This window comes from Esox lucius, chromosome 6 (genome assembly GCF_011004845.1).
Source record: "Esox lucius isolate fEsoLuc1 chromosome 6, fEsoLuc1.pri, whole genome shotgun sequence".
In the NCBI taxonomy this organism is placed as follows: Eukaryota; Metazoa; Chordata; class Actinopteri; order Esociformes; family Esocidae; genus Esox; species Esox lucius.
Window position 1 is genome coordinate 23,128,738 of NC_047574.1, and position 21,981 is coordinate 23,150,718.

General features: G+C 39.4%; 1 protein-coding gene across 1 annotated transcript; it reads right to left on the reverse strand.

The window, feature by feature from the left end:
• Window positions 1-4,477: 4,477 nt before the first annotated feature.
• Window positions 4,478-20,777, reverse strand: kcnk18 (potassium channel, subfamily K, member 18). Its single transcript, XM_010892254.3, has 3 exons — window positions 20,328-20,777; window positions 20,008-20,163; window positions 4,478-7,093 (listed from the first exon to the last, which is right to left on the reverse strand). Exons 1-3 carry the CDS (start codon window positions 20,554-20,556, stop codon window positions 6,258-6,260), a joined length of 1,221 nt encoding a protein of 406 aa, XP_010890556.2. The 5' UTR covers window positions 20,557-20,777; the 3' UTR covers window positions 4,478-6,257.
• Between the last annotated feature and the right edge of the window lie 1,204 nt (window positions 20,778-21,981).

The window sequence follows — 21,981 nt, forward strand, 5'->3', positions numbered from 1 at the left end:
ACAAAACCAAATGAGTCAGCTAGCACCCCCTGCTGTGAGTAATAGTTCTTCACCTCACTTTCACAATTCAGCCCATGGTGATCAGGCATCTTCTCCAGAAGTTCCTTAGCCACTAATGTAAAAAAGTGTTAAAGCATTCTGCCACCTTGGTCCTGTCAGATAAATTCTCCCCATCAATGCTCAGATTTATGTTACCTGTCTTAGTTTAAACCTTTTGAGTACCAAAGTTCCTGTCTTCTTCATTTATCTCTTGGAAGAAAGAGCTTTGCCTCTTGACAAGTTTTTCATTAACTAAAAAAGTATTTGAGTAGTAATCATATTTTGGTCTCGGTAGTCCACAACTTTGGATTTTGAATGATATTACTATTGACTTAAAGACCATCAAATTTGAGGTAATGTTATTCCATGATATTAAGAAAAACATGTACCAAATTGATGGCAGGAAAGTGTGGGGAAAAATTTAAAGACTTAACATTCAGGGATCAACATTAACTTTTTTTGTCAATGGCCAGCTGGGGCATTCGGCCAAAAGACTACAGGACAGAACTGAATTTCTACTGGCCCATTCAGGGCATATGTACTGTTGGTTGGTATGCTATAGCATGCATCCTTTCATAGGATTCACTTTGTTATTATGATAAGTAAAAAGCTGTTAAGAAATATAGTAATTCAGAAGAGAGAAGCACATCCTGAGAACATAACAAAATTGATAGATTAATTACTTTGTCTGGGTTTATTGTGGCCCACCTAAGAAATACTCTGATGCTAGCCAGTCAGGATATATTTATCCTCGTTTTTCTCTCTCTCATATATCGGTGTTGTCAAGGAATGGGGGTTTGATTGTTTGACAAGATGAACACTGTTCATTGGTCGACATGAGCGGCAGGTGCTCAAAAGTTCAACAAATTAGAATTTTGGGCGCCTTCACCCGCGAGCAAGAGTGCACGAAAAGCGGCACCGCTCACGGGATTGAGCACCGCCGCAAAACTGCCTGTGGTTTGCCGGCCATCACCCTACTCCAATTGAAAGTCTGAGACCTTCCCCGTAACAGCGGCCCGTGTGCAGATTCCTTGGCTGATCCTTACTAAATAGGTAGTGGTTAGAGACGTGGACTGCCAAGTACGAGGACCCGTGTTTGTGCCTACTCACAGTCAAAACAAATTATGCATTAGGATTTGTTGAGGATAGACAAAAACTTTTCTGGCTACAACCTTCAGTAGCTACGTTATAGTAAGCCTAAAATAAAACTGTTCATGGTTGTATTGCGACTATTTCTAGTGGATTTTTCAAAGTATGCATGCTTTTTGGGGTAATATAGGCTAGATCACAACCCCTTGGGCAGTAAAAATGGGAGGGGTTTCTACGATTCTCTCGTCTTTTTGCTTCATGAAAAAGTCAGTTATCATCACCTATATTGATAGTTATTGTATAGCTATCTCTCACATGACCCTGCCTCTCACATGGGAGACCCTGGTTCAAATCCTTCATCTTGCAGCAGGACAATAGCCAGGCAGAGCATCACGAGTGAAGACACCCAGTGTCTGGTGATGTTTATGGGTATCATCAGGAAATCCTTGTATGCACAGTAACCAAGCCTACACTAATTATGTATTCTTAAGCTAATTAACTATAAATAACAGGTTTCTTATTACTTACTACTACAATCTTTTACTTAAATTTAATGTACCAATTATACCAATGGAACAGTCGCTCTGGGAATGTTGTGTCTTCTAAATTATTAAAATGCAAATGTAAAAGGGTTGTACTAGAAACATTTTCAATTCCATCAAAAAGGACCTTGGGAAATGAACCTTTTTTTTTTATCTTAGTTTACCTTATACTTTCAAAAGGACATTTTATTTTAGTTAATTATGATTTCCCAATATGCTATTGCACATACATAATCTACTCATCATAAAACATCAAAAATGTGACAAAGTACAGTACCGTTACAGACAAAACAACAGCAGTACTATTGGGAGTACAGTACCGTTACAGACAAAACAACAACCGTTCAATTGGGAGTACAGTACCGTAATAGTACATTCAATTAAAAAACATATAAAAACTGATGTTTTTACAGATGTTTTTTACTTACAGGTGTTTTTTACTTACAGATGTTTCTAAGAATAGAAGAAAAACTGTCCATAAACCTAAACGGGGAAAGTCTTTCCCTATTGTCTCTCTCCCTATCATCAATAAGGTGAAAGGGGATCAAAATGTTGGCCTATCAGAAAGATTGATTTATCCCACTTCAGTTAATCTCTCCCATGTTCAATCTCTGGGCTTCAGAGTGAACCTGTAGAAGAGCTGCCTGACTCAATCATTCTGTTTCTGGGTCTTGAATTGGTTTAGGACTGTAGGGCTATAATGTGTTACCACACCTACCTCTGTGTTGGGGTTGATGGCGTTGTTTCCTGGGGCTATAATACAGGCAACAGGTTCAGCAGTGGAGGATTTCAACATGCTTGAACACATCTCGCCACTTTTATTGGAGGCTCAGGGTATCCTTGTCATGCATTTGTCCCATGGTTCTCCAATAGGCATATCACATACAGTGACAACCACGGATGCTTCCCTGAGCTCAGGGAATCCAAGAAAACTGCCATGGTGCCTGGACATACTGTCCCAGGTGCTCAGGCAGATCCAGCACCCATGCCTTTAAATGACATTGCTTTTATTCAGTAAGCAAGGCATTCTTTTTTTTTTTTACAAAATGTTTCACCCCTCCCAAATGTCTGATTCTGATTAAGATTATGGCCTGATCACTTTGCATAACCTCCATGGCAAGTTTGAGTCAAACATCAAGACGTGTCCTCTGATGAACACAGTTCACTCCGTCACAAAGTATTTGTCACACCTACATGCTTGGAGAATTGAGATTCTTACCAAACATCCAGAAATAACCACTAAGAGTCGCTAGAATTACATTAATTACCAAATGAATGTTATATTACCACAAAAGACCACTGTCCTAGCAAACAAACATTGTGTAGTCAATTTCCAGACCAGGGTGACACATCAGATATGTAGCTGCAAGCATAGACAGATGGACTTATTAGGACAGAATGAACAGAATCATTTAATTCCCACTTGAGTATCCACTGCTGGACATGTTATATTTCTTGACAAGGCATGCCTCTATAGCCTCACATCTCTCAGACAGCCACACACAGCATACATGCATGTGGACAGGTTAACTGCACTGTTGCAGCATAGTAAAGCCAACACCAAAACACTGGAGCAGGTTTGAATTGCACATCAACGCTCTTAGTTTTTACTCTTGGTCTGCTTCAACGTAATATTGCTGAATCTACCTTTAATATGTTAAATGGCTTACTGTATGCATTGGTTTCGCTTACTTCATTGCTTAAAGGATGGCAATGGCACCATCTTGTGTTATATTTTGTCTTTTGCATGTCCATGAGACCATGCCAAATTAACACAAAGGCTGACTTACACAGGCAGCCCAATTCTGATCTTTCACAAGTAATTGGTCTTGCACCAATACTATTTTTTTGCCAATAATGAGCTGTGGCTTCCCAGTGCCAGATCAATCTCAAACAGTGTATATCTCTAAGGACTCTCAGAAACAGATTCACCATGGAGAGCCCGCTTGAGACCTTTGGACAGTTTTTGTTCAGTTCCATACACTTTCACTGCAATCCACACTCCAGGATATTGTTACTGGAAATGAACTATGGTTCCTATGTCAGACTTCACTATCAATCAATCAATCAATCAAATGTATTTATGAAGCCCTTTTTGCATCAGCAGTTGTCACAAAGTGCTTTTACAAAGTGCCAGCCCGAAACCCCAAGGAGCAAGAAACAACAGTGTTGAAGCACATTGGCTAGGAAAAACTACTTAAAGGGGCTGACATTTAGGAAGAAACCTAGAGAAGAACCAGCCTCGGAGGTGTGACCAGTCCTCTTCTGGCTGTGCCGGGTGAAGATTTTAAGAGTACAAGTTGTAATTATTAATAAATGCATGTAGGCTTTTTCCAGAGTCTATAGAACGTAGTCCTGATCAGAAGCATGATGGACAAGGACAAGGACAACCCGGGGGGAGCTGGAATCATCAGATATCGTCTTGATCTGCAACACAACCAGGAGGAGTTTGGACAGGGACACCAACAACTCTGTTGACCCTGGTACTCCCGAGGTGTGGGCCAAGACATCATGTCCTCCTAAGTTTAAACAGAGCAGGAGACAAGGAAAATTTAGAGAGCGCATTCTTTAGATTTACAAGGATTTTCAATGGAGAAAGGGAACTGACCCTACTCCCCTGGCACAATAATATAGTAGTGTAAAACCTCGGTGCTGAGACTACTACAATCAGTTATCGTTCTGCTCTCTGACAATGTGCTGTCATGCCAAATCATCTGTTGCAGATTGTAATTGACAGTTTTGAGTCAGACTGAAAGAAGTCTTGATGTCCTACATTGTCCCATTCAGAAATGACACATTGAGTTGGACATTTTTTAATGATCATCAAGAGGTTCAGTTTAGGGACAGACTTAGCTTGTGCATGCAGGTTAATTAAAATAACATTCCACACACATTATATTTTTTAACATACAAAGATAATTATTTGTATTTGAGGAGTTACTGCTGGTACATACAATACACAATAATAACTATAATTACATTTATTATTTTGTATACATAATAAAGGGTATTAAACAATAATTTCTCACTATGCACCATAGTTACTAATTGTATAGAATTATATTATGTATGTACCAGAATGTACACATTGATAAAAGCCAATTACACCTTTAAAATAAATAAAAGATGGATATATACAATGATATGTCCTTGTAAAAATAACTCGCTACCATATTATTTCCTGTAGAGAAGGCACTTAAAGGTTCACTTATCTCACAATGTTATCTTACAACATTCTAACCAAGGCAGGAGTCATTGCAGCTTCAGTCAAATCTTCCAACATGGTCAACCTCTACATCTTCCAAAATCAAAGGTAGTTAAGTGGAACAACAAGTTAAACCGGAGAAAATATTTATCCAAATAGTGCATATCTACAATCGTGCAAAGTACATATAGTATATTATTTTACATTTTAAGTCAGTTAGCAGATGATACTGTCCAGGGTGTCTTACAGGAGCAATTTGGATGTACTGTCTTGCCTAAGGACAGAACAGATTTGTTTGTTTGTAATTAAATCTGGCAACTCTTCGGTAACTTGTCAGATGCTGTAAACACAAGTGTACAGAGCTGGACACCAGTTAACATTTTTGTTAACGATTTACCTGTGAAAATCATTACTGAACATTTAACTTCCATTATGTTAAGTCTGCCAGCCCCAAAATCTAATAAATGTACTTTTAAGACCCTCTAGAATCTAAGCCAATTTTTGCTTCAGTCTGGAGTGGTGAACGAGAACAAATCCCATGCTTGCTGTGCTGAATATCTAGATGCTTTCAAAGTAAAAAATGTATCTCTGCAGTAAGATTGCACCCTGGACTCAATGCTTCAGTTTGAAGATCAAAAGTGTAAAAAAACACCTGGGAACCCTAATATTACTTGCATGCAGCAATTCGTGTGTTGTAAACATCATCTGTGATTGGCTCTCTAGTATCTGTGAAATGGATTGGCTATTCATTGTTATGCTAGGGCAAGACCTTCCAAAGATTTAGTAACTTCAGCGCCACTTTACACTGCCTCACCTTGATGGAAAATGACCTATGTAATGTAATTTGACTTAGTCAGGCAGTCAGGAATCTAATGGAAAAAAGCTTCTAGCATTTACAGTTCAGATTATTACTAATGCAAGCCCTTAAAAGTTCCCCAAAAGGCGTATTTTGTATTTATTTTGTTAGAGGAAAAAAAAAAGTGAATAAAAATGTACAAGCTTTTATCACTAACTTCTATTAGATTTTTAATGAATTAACGGTTCTCAAAGTAAACTTTTTGGTGAATGGATTAACGGTTAAGTGAACTTTTTGATTAAATGTGCCTAGCTATGCCAGTCTAGCTGCTGTCCCATTAATCTAAAATCTATACTGTCATAAAAAGCAGTTCTGCTTTGGAACCATGCACATTTTCATTCATTCTAATGATTAGGGGTCAGCTCTAAGGGTAACTTTCCCACTCCCCCCTGAGCTAGATTCTGTTTCCAATCAGTCGTACAGAACTTCAACTCTGTATTTAATATTTTTTCCCGAACCTACAATGTCAGAGCCTAAGAACTCCTAAACATCTGTACCACCCGTTTGAGGGTCAAAACTCATCCGCTCATTCGCTCCCCAGCTTGTCTTTCAATTCCACCTTCCCTCCACTGATGCAGCGCATGCACTGCTGGTAGAAGCAGACGATGCGCGACTGGCCAAGCTTGAATGCCATGGACATGATGGCCATGCCCATGATGATAAAGAAAAAAGTGAGCATGAAATACTTGGGGTGTTTGGGCACGATGTCACCGAAGCCAATGGTGGTGAGGGTGATGAAGCAAAAGTAGTAGGCGTCAAAGGTGCCAAACTCCTCCCACAGTGGCAGCATGAGGCCTCCAAACAGGATATAGGAAAACACCACCACAAGGAGGAGGAGCAGGGGGACGTCCAGCTTGTCCATATTGTCCCCGATACCTGTGAAGTCCCAGATCGCAAAGTCCTTGGGCGGAGGGGGCATGCGATCTAGCTCAGGGCAGGAGAGGCTCCGCACCAGTGGGCTAAGCCTGCTGAAGTTCTCCCGTGCAATGATGCGCTCAAAGATCTCAGTGTTTCTGTGCAGCTGGATGGATTTGCGTTTCACAGACTGCTGGCTTTGTAGGACATGACGGATATCCATGGGCTCCTGAACCACCACCTCGTGGCTGAAGGTGTAGGACCCTTCTGGGATGGCATCCTGGCCTCCGTCCACTGGCTTCACCTTGTCTTCAGAGGGGGACCAGCGGCCAGATTGGGGCAACGTGCAAATGAAAGTGTGTAGATGACGATAGGCCCTGGAGAGAAGCACTGCCAGGACGTCTCCCACGTCGGTGATGACCAGGAGCATGAGGGGGATACCCAGCATGGCATACAGGATACAGGCCACCTTACCGGACAGCGTCACTGGATAGATTTCTCCGTAACCTGACCAAGCAGAGCAGCAGGATACAGGGTTAACCGTGTAGCTAACTTTCAACATGTCTAAATTACATTTCAATTATCTATTTTCTTTCATGTGACTAACTAAACTCAATTGTATTTTGTCAGTTCTACAGTATGTACACTACCAACATACCATACCAAAAATGCATACATATGTATTTGGATCTATTCTGCCATCTTTTGGTCATTTCTACACATTGCATTTGCTGATGCTCCTTGTTACAGTGTAATATTTTAAATGTGCAACTTAACATCCTTGAGAATCTGAAGCGTTCAATAACAAAAATTGGCAAATTCTGGGAAACCTTCACCATCCTGTCAATCTAATTCTAACTTTTTATATGTCATACTGAGAGGAGGACCACATAACATTATAAATATGTGAATCAAAGTTAATGTAAATAATGTTTTCAGCCACTGTTTCTCACACAGGTAATTTTACACACACAAACAAGTTGTCCAACAATGTGGAATTAACACATTTTTGAAATGATACAGACATTACCTGTTTCCATTAGTCCAGTTTATTGCCTTTAATCATTTTTGTGCCATCTGCAGTCAAACAATAATAAAGAAATCTGTCACTGTTTTGGCGAGAAGCTTAAGGATGTTGCTAGAGAAAAGTAACCATTCTAAATTAAGACAGATGTCTAGAGGCAATGACTGGCATTCCATTATATTTTACTATCATTATCAACCATGATTCAAGTCTATAGTGTTTATTTGACAAGAACATGGTTTAACAACCCTGTAATGAAACATAACTATGTTTGTGTTTTTGATGGAGTTAAGTAAAAAAATATATATATTTTTCCAGGCACAAGAAGATGCTTAGTTAGAAAGAAACACATCAGTTCTGGTATTACAGTTTGTTGCATATGTTTTATATCTTGATATTTTAGAAACAAATCTAGCTCTTTTCTGCCCACTAAAGGTTCAACTCTGCCATCAAACCTCAAGGCAAGGAAGGAATGCATGGAAGAGATTTAGGGGACAGCAAGACGATGGTGCTTTTTTTCATCCTGTAGTAAATTAATACATTTGTCCCCCAAAAACCCTACAGGCCCCCACCTGCATCTTTTGATCAGAAAACATTTTCATTAATATGAAGAGGCAGAGTAGATTTAAGAGGCAATGATCCTGCAGATCCCGTTGATGTTACGCTGTATACAGGTCCGATGAGAAGCTGTCCGGCACAGCACACTCTGTATGCCCAACCGTAGTGGCACTGGGACACACATTAGGAAGACAAGATTCAAATTAAGCCCAGAAACCACAAGTCCCAGACAGTTCAATAGAACAAGTTGTACCGGAGGAGGCATTGTTCACTGTCTGGTTAACACCAAAAAGTGCCGCTTTCACAGACACAGATTAAGCCTAGATTTGGACTAAAAAAACAGATTAATTGGGAGTCTCGATTGAGCTTTATCAGAACTAGGCTTAACCTGTCATTGCAAAACCGGACCTAATTGTGACTAATTGTTAAAATATCTTGGTCTCAGAGAGATGCTGGTTAACTCAGGTGTTGGCAAGTGAATTACAATTGATGACATGATGATGAATTTCAGCACAGTAAATAGCAGATTGAAAATGTGACTGCACTGGGCACTTGATAGAGGCAAAAGAGGCTAAATATTAGACCTACATAACAACCAACCAAATGCAACAAATTTTTCGGACAGTAAAGAACATAAAGATCCACTGGGCTGAATAAATGTTGTGAAACTGTTTAAAATATATCGACATTGATCCCTTCAGCACAGCCACAAAAAGTTAGACACACACCAACAGAATGAAGAATGTTTAATGTTTTATTTATATGTTTATTTATATATGTTTATTCAGCCATTCATTTACATAAAAATGTTAAATAACAAGTACATAAATGTGAGTCAAAGTCCACCACTGAAATAGCCTGGGTTAGGATTATCCTTTGTCCTGAAAAATAATAACAACATTATTTATTTTACCCAAATATAGACTGAAATAAGTTGATATTAGCTAGTTGACATTAAAATTAGCTTACAATGGGACAGGATGCAGTTTTTATCTCTTTATTTGCAACACTCCAACAGGGGTTAAGCAGATGTGACAGAAGAAATGGAATTGCACAGACACCCACTGCTCCTATTCAGAAATACCATGAGAGCAATTAAATATGAAATTCACTGCAATAAACTCTCTGATGGGTCCAGTGTCATAACAATGCTTAACAGACAACTGTAGACATTTCTCATGTGAAAAGCCATCCCAACTATGGGATCTCCTGGACAGATTGTACAGTAGGGTGAACAAGTATTTGATACACTGCTTATTTTGCAGGTTTTCCCACTTACAAAGCATGTAGAAGTTATAAAAAAAGCTATAATTATTATTATAGGTACACTTCAACTGTGAGTGATGGAATCTAAAACAATAATCCAGAAAATCACATTGTATGATTTTTAAATAATTAATTTGCATTTTATTGCATGACATAAGTATTTGATACATCAGAAAAGCAGAACTTAATATTTGGTACAGAAACATTTGTTTGCAATTACAGAGATCATATGTTTCGTGTAGTTCTTGACCAGGTTTGCACACACTGCAGCAGGGATTTTGGCCCACTCCTCCATACAGACCTTCTCCAGATCCTTCAGGTTGCGGGGCTGTCGTTGGGCAATACGGACTTTCAGCTCCCTCAAAAGATTTTCTATTGGGTTCAGGTCTGGAGACTGGCTAGGCCACTCCAGGACTTTAAATGCTTCTTATGGAGCCACTCCTTAGTTGCCCTGGCTGTGTGTTTCGGGTCGTTGTCATGCTGGAAGACCCAGCCACGACCCATCTTCAATGCTCTTACTGAGGGAAGGAGGTTGTTGGCTAAGATCTCGTGATACATGGCCCCATCCATCCTCCCCTCAATACGGTGCAGTCGTCCTGTCCCCTTTGCAAAAAAGCATCCCCAAAGAATGATGTTTCCACCTCCATGCTTAACGGTTGGGATGGTGTTCTTGGGGTTGTACTCATTATTCTTCTACCTCCAAACACGGCGAGTGGAGTTTAGAGCAAAAAGTATCAGACCACATGACCTTCTCCCATTCCTCCTCTGGATTATCCAGATGGTCATTGGCAAATTTAAGACGGCCTGGACATGTGCTGGCTTGAGCAGGGGGACCTTGCGTGCGCTGCAGGATTTTAATCCATGACGGAGTAGTGTGTCACTAATGTTTTTCTTTGAGACTGTGGTCCCAGCTCTCTTCAGGTCATTGACCAGGTCCTGCCATGTAGTTCTGGGCTGATCCCTCACCTTCCTCATGATCATTGATGCCCCACGAGGTGAGATCTTGCATGGAGCCCCAGACCGAGGGAGATTTAGTGTCATCTTGAACTTCTTCCATTTTCTAATAATTGCGCCAACAGTTGTTGCCTTCTCACCAAGCTGCTTGTCTATTGTCCTGTAGTCCATCCCAGCCTTGTGCAGGCCTACAATTTTATCCCTGATGTCCTTACACAGCTCTCTGGTCTTGGCCATTGTGGAGAGGTTGGAGTCTGTTTGATTGAGTGTGTGGACAGGTGTCTTTAATACAGGTAAAAAGTTCAAACAGGAGCAGTTAATACAGGTAGTGAGTGGAGAACAGGAGGGCTTCTTAAAGACTAACTAACAGGTCTGTGAGAGCCGGTATTCTTACTGGTTGGTAGGTGATCAAATACTTATGTCATGCAATAAAATGCAAATTAATTATAAAAAAATCATACAATGTGATTTTCTGGATTTTTATTTTAGATTCCGTCTCTTAAAGTTGAAGGGTACCTATGATAAAAATGACAGAGCTCTACATGCTTTGTAAGAGGGAAATCCTGCAAATACTTATCAAATACTTGTTCTCCCCACTGTATCTACAGTATACCTTCATATAATGACATGAAAGGGATGCTTGTAACTGGTGCAGCACACACAAACATGCTCAACCAAAGCTAGCTAGTCACTGTTGGTTAGTAGCTTGCTAACACTGTCAGGTGTTTTCACAAGGCTAGCTGCCGCCTGCCTTGTTGGCATCCGTCAAAGGAATTATAAAGCTTTGAGGGCCTGACAAAGGGGCATTTCACTATCTGGAGCGTGAATGACCCTTAATTAGTTTTTGGTTTGAAGGGTAAGTCCATCCATTTCTCACCCATATTGTCCTTTATCATTTCCTTGTACTTGATCCATTCAAAACATAATAATAATAAAATGAAAATGTGTTTAAAGCATGTTAGAAAAAGCTCCAAGTGGTATAGGGTGGTCCAGCAGTCTAATTACTGTAGTTGAAAGAGCATAGATTTTAAGGCTACACTGAAAAATATTCTCCTTTAATGTCCAGTGTAAAGTCCCAAAATGGATCATTCATGCATAAATTGGAAAGGTGTTGGTCCTCATAAGCTTAAAGCTACTTCAATGATTGAGTCAACACACTAAACACATCGGACTTGAAACACAAATTCTTTGGTAACAACAGCACAATAAAGTAGATACAAAATGTCAGGTATAATGGTTAGGTATATTGGACCATCAAAAGATCTGGGCTAGACCAAAAACATCACACCTGATGACGCCATTGACTAAAGGACACTTCATGCTTATAAAATGCAATATTGGTGCATTATTTCTTTTAAAAATATTAACGAAAGCCAAAGACACTACTTCTGGAATGAGAAGCTGAATATTGTGATGCATGTTATAATTTTCTTTTTATTCAAATTAAAAACACGGAACCAGGCAATCCTAGTTCAGCCGGCCCGCAATAAAATGTGGGGTTGTGGCAACCCTCTCGAGAATCGAACCCGGGTCGCCCACATGAAAGGCATTGTCATCAACCACCAAACTGCACACATGCCGAGCATTAGTCTAGCCTGTTCACATTATATTACTCATTATAACATCACACCAAGTTAGAATATTTCGTTAGACACCATTAACTAGCGTTAAACTGAGTAACATTTCTTATTAAGTTTACCTCCACCACAAATAGCATCTATGAACTGTATGGCCATTTAAACAGCTTATTAGCCATTCGTGAAAGACACTGATACAATAAAAACTGTATCAATATAGGTGACGATTAATTGTTCGTCAAGTGATAAGACGAGAGCATCGTGTAGCCAGTGAAGTGTTTGTCTATCCTGAGCAAATCCTGAGACATAATTAGAAAATCCACCAGAAATATCCTCAATATAGTAAACAGTCATTTTAGACTTCCCATAACGTACGTACTCAAGGTTGTAGCCAGCCAGCGTCTATCCTGAACAAATCCTCTTTTGTCACTGGCCGTTTTAACAGCTAATTAACCATTTGTGAATGACATAGATACACTATCTATCAATATAGGTGACGATAACTAGTGATGGCCATTCGAGGCGTTATTTTAGCAGCAGGATATTATGCTAACAGCACTAGATTTTCTTTATCACAATAAAAGCCATAATTGAAATGTATAAGGCAATATAGTTAATGATCTAGTCTGTGAAAAAGAACAGACAAGAATAACATTGGAACAGAGATTAGGCATAGAATATACAGACAAGATTGTTAACTATATTAACTTATATAGTTTAATGATGGCTTTTAGAAAATGTGAGTTAGCACTGCTAGTATAATATCCTGCTGCTAAAAAAACGGTAATGAAGCCTTGAATGGCCATCACTAACGATAACTGACTTTTTTGTCAAGTGAAAAGATGAGAGAATCGTAAAGCGTTTGTCCATCCTGAACAAATCTTAATATCCACAAGAACCGTTTCCCGTAACAGTCAAAACGCATTATGCTTTTTGACTGTTACGGGAAGCAAACATGGGACCTGTTGTTCCGGAGCCCACCTCTCTAACCACTATGCTATTTAACTAGGGTCAGACAGTCTTTCACTCACTCACTCACTCAGTAAGAGACATTCGCTCTTCTTAGCCAGCTCCGCTTACGCGGTCCTGCAAAAAGGATGGAAGGAATGAGTTAAAACTACCATGCATTGTCTCTCACTTGAATGTATCTAAAGACAACGGTTCCATAATGTACTCTAACAATAACTAATTAAGAATGATATCTCACGGAGGAGTGGACATAACTAAATCAGCAATACATGTACCATGACAACATTTTTAACAAGTTCAATAATGGAAAATCTGACTACTGAAGCCTAGTTTGCGTTAAGCACATCTTAAGTGTTCTAATTTGCTTCTGGGTCTAGGAAATGCATCTTACTCTTCAAGGGGCTTTCTTCAGTAATTTGTGGCCTTCCTGTTTGACCACCATAGACCGTGAAAGCTATCATATATCAGACCATAGCAGACTTCCTAATGCATTTGTCTAAAGCTGTTAAGGCACTCCCCACTCCTCCCACATCATAACAAAATAAATAAAAAATCTAGGATTAATTCTCTGCATCTCACATTGAAAATACACAATGGCTTAAGGTTTTGTTCAACACAGTCTGGCTCACTAGTAGAAAATATCCCTGTCGAATGGTTTATGACCTGAAATTGATTTTGAACAACACTAATATAACATTCATGTGTGACACTACAGATGCATTAATGGGAAGACCAATTCAAAGCTGGGAACTAGTCCTGAAGCTCTGGTCTGAAATGGCTTTCGAAAGAAGATGGATGGAGGCTAAGTCACTGATCTACCATATGATCTTCACTAGAAGCCTGATTTGGTTTATGCTGTATGTTGTTCATAATACATTTAGGTTCAAAATAATTTCTACTCCTGTTTTCAATACCTTTCAACACATCACCTTGACAGGAAAACCAAACTACACCTTTTATGAAAATGTTTAATGAGACTGGAAAACAGCATGAACAGAATATTTTCAGATCCTTGATATTATTTCAGACTACCCTCTTCAGTTCAAACCAGAGGACATCCAATGTGGTGGAGACTGAGATTATTTAGAAATTTGTCACAATGACAAGTTCATAGATCTCAGAAATTACACATGGTACCACCATCAACAGGTGTCTCTCAATAAAAAAATAAAAACAGTGTATGTTTATCCTATACACCGATCAGCCATAACATTATGACCAACTGCCTAATATTGTATGGGTCCTGCTTTTTCCGCCAAAACAGCCCTGACTTGTCGAGGCATGGACTCCACTAGAGCTCTGAAAGTGTGCTGTGGTATCTGGCACCAAGACGTTAGCAGCAGATCCTTTAAGTGCTGTAAGTTGCAAGGTGGGCCCTCCATGGATCGTACTTGTTTGTCCAGCACATCCCACAGATGCTCAATTGGATTGAGATCTGGGGAATTTGGAGGCCAAGACAACACCTTGAACTTGTTATGTTACTCAAACCATTCCTGAACCATTTTTGCATTGTGGCAGGGCGCATTATCCTGCTTAAAGAGGCCAATCAGGGAATACCGTTGCCATGAAAGAGTGCACATGGTCTGCAACAATGCTTAGGTCAGTGGTACATGTCAAAGTAACATCCACATAAATGGTAGAACCCAAGGTTTCCCTGCAGAACATTGCCCAAAGCATCACACTGCCTCCGCTGGCTTGCCTCCTTCCCATAGTGCATCCTGGTGCCATGTGTTCTCCAGGTAAGCGACACACACGCACCCGGCCACCCACATGATGTAAAAGGAAACGCGATTCATCAGACCAGGCTTCCATTGCTTGGTCAAGTTCTGATGCTCACATTCCCACTGAAGGTGCTTTCGGCAGACAGGGGTCAGCATGGGCACCCTGACTGGTCTGCGGCTATGCAGCCCCATATACAACAAACTGCGATGCACTGTGCATTCTGACACCTTTCTATCAGTACCACCATTAACTTTTTCAGCAATTTGAGCTACAGTGGCTCGTCTGTAGGATTGGATCACACAGGCCAGACTCCGCTCCCAACGTGCATCAATGAGCCATGACCTTGTCGCCGGTTCAACGCTTTTCCTTCCTTGGACCACTTTTGATGGGTACTGACCACTGCAGACCAGGAACATCCCACAAGGGCTGCAGTTTTGTAAATGCTCTGACCCAGTCGCCTAGCCATCACAATTTGGCCCCTGTCAAAGTCGCTCAGATTCTTATGCTTGCCCATTTCTCCTGCTTCTAACACATCAACTTTGAGGACAGAATGTTCACTTACTGCCTAATATATCCCACCCACTGACAGGTGCCATGATAACGAGATTATCAGTGGTATTCACTTCACCTGTCAGTGGTCACAATGTTATGGCTGATCGGTGTATATTTAGATACAATTTACAGATAATATGAATAATTTCATTTTGCACATAGTTTCATTTTTTAAACGTCTTGACAATTCAGGCAATAGTGATACCATTCAGGTTTGGCTGTACTCTCAGCAAAGGTTCCCTCATTGTCATACCATGTGCAAAACCATGGCCAAGTACAGTATCACAAATCTCATTAAAGATTATTCTTCCTTGTGTTGTTTTTTGGTACATCATTATTGAACATGTGTGTGTGGAACCTGAGGTAGTTTTGCTACAGCCCTTGCACTAACAATTTTTCTTGATACGATATATACTGTAGTGGGATTTTAACGTAAAACATTTCAGCATGTTTTCGAAAAGAGTTGAATTCAGAAATGTTAACACGTCATTTGTAACACCAGGGTGTTGGTTTGACTTCCACAAGGGCCAGTCAAGTCAGTTTCTCTGGATTAGCGCATCTGTTAAATTACATAATTGTTGATGTAATATGGATTTGCATACTGCCATTAAAATGAGTTCCTGTCTCTGTAGATTTGATTTAATCTGACAGTAATTTGATCTCTGAAAATTTAATAAAAATGTATCATGTGTAAAATTATTGTTAGGGGGGGCGGTCAGAAATGTTGTTAGACCGCACAAACCCTCAGCTGCCCTATGATTTCCTACATATTTTGAAATCTAAAGACTCCTCCCATTAAAGTTGGATAGGTATTATCACAATGAGGGGTGCTATATGTGATCGGATAATCTCTAATCAATTAGAGTGTCAAAGCAAACCCATCAATCTCTAGGGTCAATCAGAACGTTTAGATAGAAACCATCTAGAAGTCACTGTGTCCTAGGGAGGTTCCGTCTGGCTCCAGTTAACATGGAGCCTCAATCCCACCTTCTGCTCTTTTAATAAAAGCTCTCCACTCTATATTTCACATCATTCCTCTCTAAAAACACATCTTTATAATACACTGATTTAGAGTAAGTGTGAAAACCAACTTCTGTGGGCGTGACGTAGTGTTTGGCAAGAACAAGGAGTTCGTGTGGCTAGGCAAGTAAGGAATTTACATTTATAATATGGCCATTTCCTACTAGATACAACTATGTCAATGCTTTTTGAAACCATTCATTTGAATAGTTATTCCCTTAAGGTTACTTAAGTGGATAGATGATTAAGAATTACATGAACATTTATTTACACTTGTTTCACTAGGTTTTGTATACATGTAGCTAACCTCCCCTACACAGGCCACAGCAGAACAGGAGGATGTAGAAATATGTATATCGGTAGTGGTCCCAGATTTCACTATAGTTGAACAGAACCACCTTATTTTATGTCTACCCTCTACGTCCTTTATATCCCAGTATGATCTAGTAAAAGACACACAATTTGGATGGACATTTTATTGAAAATGTAAATCACAGCTCAAACCATTCATAACCTAAATTATATAGTTTGTACGGCACTCTGTCCAATAGTCTGAAACTCTCTCAGGTCCCAATACCCTGGTTTTATCTTCTTGAAAGGAGTCATTATATGAACAAACATGTAAGTTGATCTAATGTTGTTGTTATTTAGATTATTTTTCAATTGACGTAATCAAATGAAGTTAGATTAAAAAAAAATATAATTCATCCACTTGTTTAGAGAAAATATATATGTAGTAGTAATATGTTAAGTTGGACAGTAGGGTTGATCATTGCACTCACGACACCAGCTAGCTCAGTTCCCCAACACAAAAACAGAAGTATACTTAAGAAGTATTATTTTGGATGAACTAAATAGTATTAACATAAATATTATTTTAATTATATGTTAATACTATTTAGCAGTTCAAAATAATTATCATAAGTATACTTATTACAGTGTAAATATTACTTAAATATTATTTTAATACTAAGTACATTTTACAGTAATAAGTATACTTGACACCTGACATAGAACATCTCCTCTAAATCGCCACACCCACAACAAAATCACATAAACCCATTTGAGCTCAAGTATAACAAAAACACAACTGTTGGTCATTGTAACCCCAGTACGTTGGGTACCCACTATCTTGGGGCTGCGACATACTGTTGTTTCAGTTTTCCAAAACTGTAACATTTGCGTGTCCTCTGCTGTCTTCACCAGGGGAATTACCAAGGATTGAGCTAGCTTACAGGTGGCAGGCTGACTAGATACTCACTTGTTTGTACAATTACACAAGCTGGATATTCATAGCTAACCCAACCCAGCAATTAATTAGTCACCAAAAGTTAGAAATATGGCGCAAATCTTGTGACAATACAAACCAAATAAATTGACACTCCTAGTTAATCATACGTTAGCCTATGAGGGGGTTTCACTGTCTTATGAGCCCTACAAGGGTCCAACTTGTCATTCCCTAAACTCTATATGTCACTTTCTTGGCTATCCTATCCTGCCAACAGTGTCACCTCTGCCACCTCTTTTTTCTATTCCATCCTTTATCTCATTTTCTGGTAATGAATCTTTGATGGCTTGTTCTAAGACTTCACTAGAATCTTGTTGGCTTGGTGTGGGATTTTCAGAAGGAGGCTGCTGACCATAAAGTCGGATTTCATCTTCCAAGTCAGTATTTGATTGGCAAGATGACCTAATTTTGTGTTCATCTGTAGTGTAAAATGGTTAGTCACCACTAACAGATTTCCTGTGCCATGTCAGTGAGAGGTTGGAAAGAGAAAATCAATGCAGACAAGGTCCTAAAGGCCATTACTAGTCATTGAATTAAGTGGGGAAGAGTTATATGGCAACGTATCGCCTACAGTTCCTGACATATTGCTCCACATCTCTACCCCACCCCTGTGTGCCCCATTTAGTTGTGGAGACAAGATCTTGGAATGGTCCAACCAGTTGCTCCACTACTGACAGGGGGGCATGTGTGATACAGCACATCAGGCGATCTTTGGGTTCTAAAACCTATAACACTGCCTGAGATACAAAGGTGACCCACACATCATTACGGCCATGATCAATTCTTTGTACCTCCCTAATCACCCTCTTTACCCCAAAGTGTAACCAGGTTGATGATCATGGTGGTAGTTAAAGCATACAAAGAAGGTCGTTTCTGGGGGAATGCTAAGCACGTCTGCCACACCACAGCACTCAAGTCTTAATTCCATTAAGCTGTTTGAACACTATTTGCACGTCTGTGGAGAGCACTTCTGGCAAACCTGTGTGTGGACAATGCATCAGCATCTATGTGGCTGAATGGCCCATAGTTTCAAGTTTTAAAGCATATTCATCAAATGCACCGAGCAACACAGTGTCACCCTGCACAATTAAATTATTGTGACATGGCACCCAACAACTACGTAGTGAAAATAAAAAATATATATAAAGCAAAAATATAGCACTGAATAGTGCTAAAACTGAATAGAGAAGGCTGAACTGGTAGTTGTACAGTGATGCCGTAGTTCTAAGCTTGGCAGTGCTGAGAACATAGTGGAGCGGGTTATCGATGCATACTTTAATACTGACTCCATACAAATAGTCATGAAATGTATCAACTACAGCCCAGTTATGGGCTAAAAACTCTGGTTTAAGCACTGGGTACCTCTTTTCGGCATCTTAACGTTTTCGGCTTGCAAAAGCTACAGGGTGTAGTCCTTTGAGATGCTCTTGGTACAAGACCGCTCTTAGTCCATCAAGACTGGCGTCCACATGGTGAGTGTAAGGACTTATTTAGACGTTGGGCACCAGGTGAGTGCAATTAAAGATTAGGTATAACAGAAAAACAAGTTGGTAGATATTTTTCAGGTAGCTACTGCTTCTGCTAAGGAAATGTTTGTGTATAATTCACAAGAGTAGATAGTAAAAAAAAAAGTGCAACTAGACTTAACAATAGTATATAGGGCACTGAAACAATCTCAGTGGTGCCTCCAATGTAACCCCCACAGACCACAGCACAACAGGTAGATAACTAGATAGTGAATATGTCATAAGCTACCCTAATATGATCTAGTAAATGACACAATGTCAATCATAAACCATTCATAACCTAAACATAAAAACTGTATGGCACTCTGTTCAAAACTCTGAAACTCTCAATATCATATATCGATCTTCTTAACAGGAGTCAATAGTAACAGGTACAACATCATTCACAGGAAAATCGAGCCTGCACACTCAAGCTCCACCAACTATCTTTTTTTAAATATCTGGACTTTCAAAATCCCAAGGAATAGAAACGTTGTTTGCATGTTTTGAATAATGCTACTTGGTGGAGCATATATTAATGTGCAGGCTACATTTTCCTTGCATATAAATCTTTGTTTGGCCCTGCACTCTCAGATGGATGTGTGTTTAAGTTGACTTCATCTTTGGAATTACCTTTATCCCATAAATGTATAATGATTCATATAATGGATTGGACACAACCTAAGGTATACCCCAAGGTATACAACTTGCAGGTATACCCGGCCGCGACAGCTATCTGATGATGCATAGAAAATCAAGCAAGGCTACATCAAGCTTCAGGCCAACATCATGAGCCAACCCATATCGGCTTACAACATTATACCTAGTGTTGCAAATCATTTTCTTGTTCATGTTAACAAGAAACGTAATTAATTCTTACTAGAGTTGGACCCATGTAGTCCATCACCGGACGTAAAAAAATAGGTGCTTTTACAAATACAATGAAATGAGGCAAACAATAAAACTGTTGCATTTGTATGACTTACCCACGGTTGTGAAAACAGTACAACAGAAGAACAAGGATCCAAAGAATGTCCAATTATCTGGACGTTGAAGCCATATGGATTTGAACCGCTTGGGGATTTCGTTCTCTAGGTGTTTTACCAAATCTTGTTCTTGAGTAAAATTGCTAGACGAATTACCTGCAAAAAATTGCCTTATTTGCATGAAGGGAGTATTTATTTTAAACTGGTTTAGGCCTTAAACATGTTTTATAACGTTTGTAAAACGCACATATTGCAACCAAGTTAATTGTGTTATTAAAAAAACATCAGCATAGATCTAGAATTCCGGTGATTCATCTTACCTGTATAATTCTGAATTTCCCGCACTAGCTCACCCAAAAACGCATGATATTCTCTTTCTGTTGTGGACGCACTACTTCCCTCTATGTACGAGAATAGCACAGCTCCGAAGACAGCATATCCGATCAGTGAAAGTATAAGAAAAACGTGTGGAAACAGTTTCCAAAGCTTTGAAACACACTTTTTGGACTTCTCAACAAAAACCCGCGGCTTTCCCACTGCCATCGACATCTTCTCGTTTCTGATTACTATTGAAACACGATGCCAAATTCTCTCTCCATGACAAGGATCTCAACACTGTCCGACGTCGAGAACCGCAGAAATCACCAAGCGACCCCTTGTTAAGCAAACCCTGATTCACAATCCCAAAGGAGACAAGTGTTACTAAAACCAACAATTTATCCCTCAATTTGTTGACTAATCATCCCCCAAAGCCAGAATAATGCTTGTCACTTGGAAGGCACTTGGCAACTGGACTTAGCAGTGGTTCCCAATCAGTGGTACTAGGACCCATGGGTGTACTTGGCCTATCAACTGGGTGTATCTGAGAACAGTGAGGACACCATAGGTTCACTAGTAAAATGTATATCTGGGGTACTTAAGGGAAACTCAGAGTAGAGCAACATTCTGTTGGTACAGTTACAGAAAAAGGTTGGAAACCACTAAAAACGGACTGAAAATCTAATATTATTTTAAGCCGATTGTATTTTTATAGATGTCTAGCTAAGCATACTCAAATTGCTTTCCTTTTCTGATCTAGAGTAGACGAGCAATCTAGAGACTAAAAACAAAAGTTAAAGATGCAGTCTGAGATTTTTTATGTTAACAGATTTATTTCATTTTGGGATGGAAATGTAATATGTTTTTAAAATGTGCCTCATTTATAAGTATAATCACCACAAAGTGTAGTTAACTATGAAATGCCAAGTTTAAAAGCCAGTGGCTGTGATGACATTGCACACACCTTCTGGGCACCTTTTTTGCGTGACATTGCCACTTTTACAATCAGTTTACAAGTAGCAATGATCCGTAAAAGTAGCTTGATTCTGTCCACCGGTTTTCTTTTCAAATATTTGGTCCCCATAAACACAACTACTGTACCCCCATTTTTCCTCAAAATAATCTCATCATACTAAGTTTAACAAGCAAGGAGTATTAACTGAAACAGAAGAAAAGGTTCGTAGCTTGTTTTATTCAACATATGTTTTTCATTAAACATATGAAGTGGACCTTCCCAGAAGGTCCCATGGTTTTACAGGAGAAATATAAGTATAAAGCATTTTCAAAATAAGAAATAATCAAGGTATCAGCTGTTGGTTACTTATTATTGTAGCTAGCTAGTCAACAATACATTTTGAAACATGTCCAAACACTTTTTTTGCAATTTCACTTTTTTGAGAGAAACTCCCCGCATCAGCAACACTTTTTTTTAATAATAGATCTTCATTTGTCACTTTGTCCTTACATACCTATATACATCACAGGAGACAGCACTGTCCCAATGTTAACAAAATTTACATTGATTGGCCAGGAGCAATTAGGGTTAACTGTCTTGCCAGTGTCTCACCATGTTATGATGTATCTTGGTTTAATGATGCTTCTTGCTGTAGAGATCTGGCATTTATTAAATTATGTTGATTGGCCAAAAGGGAGAGC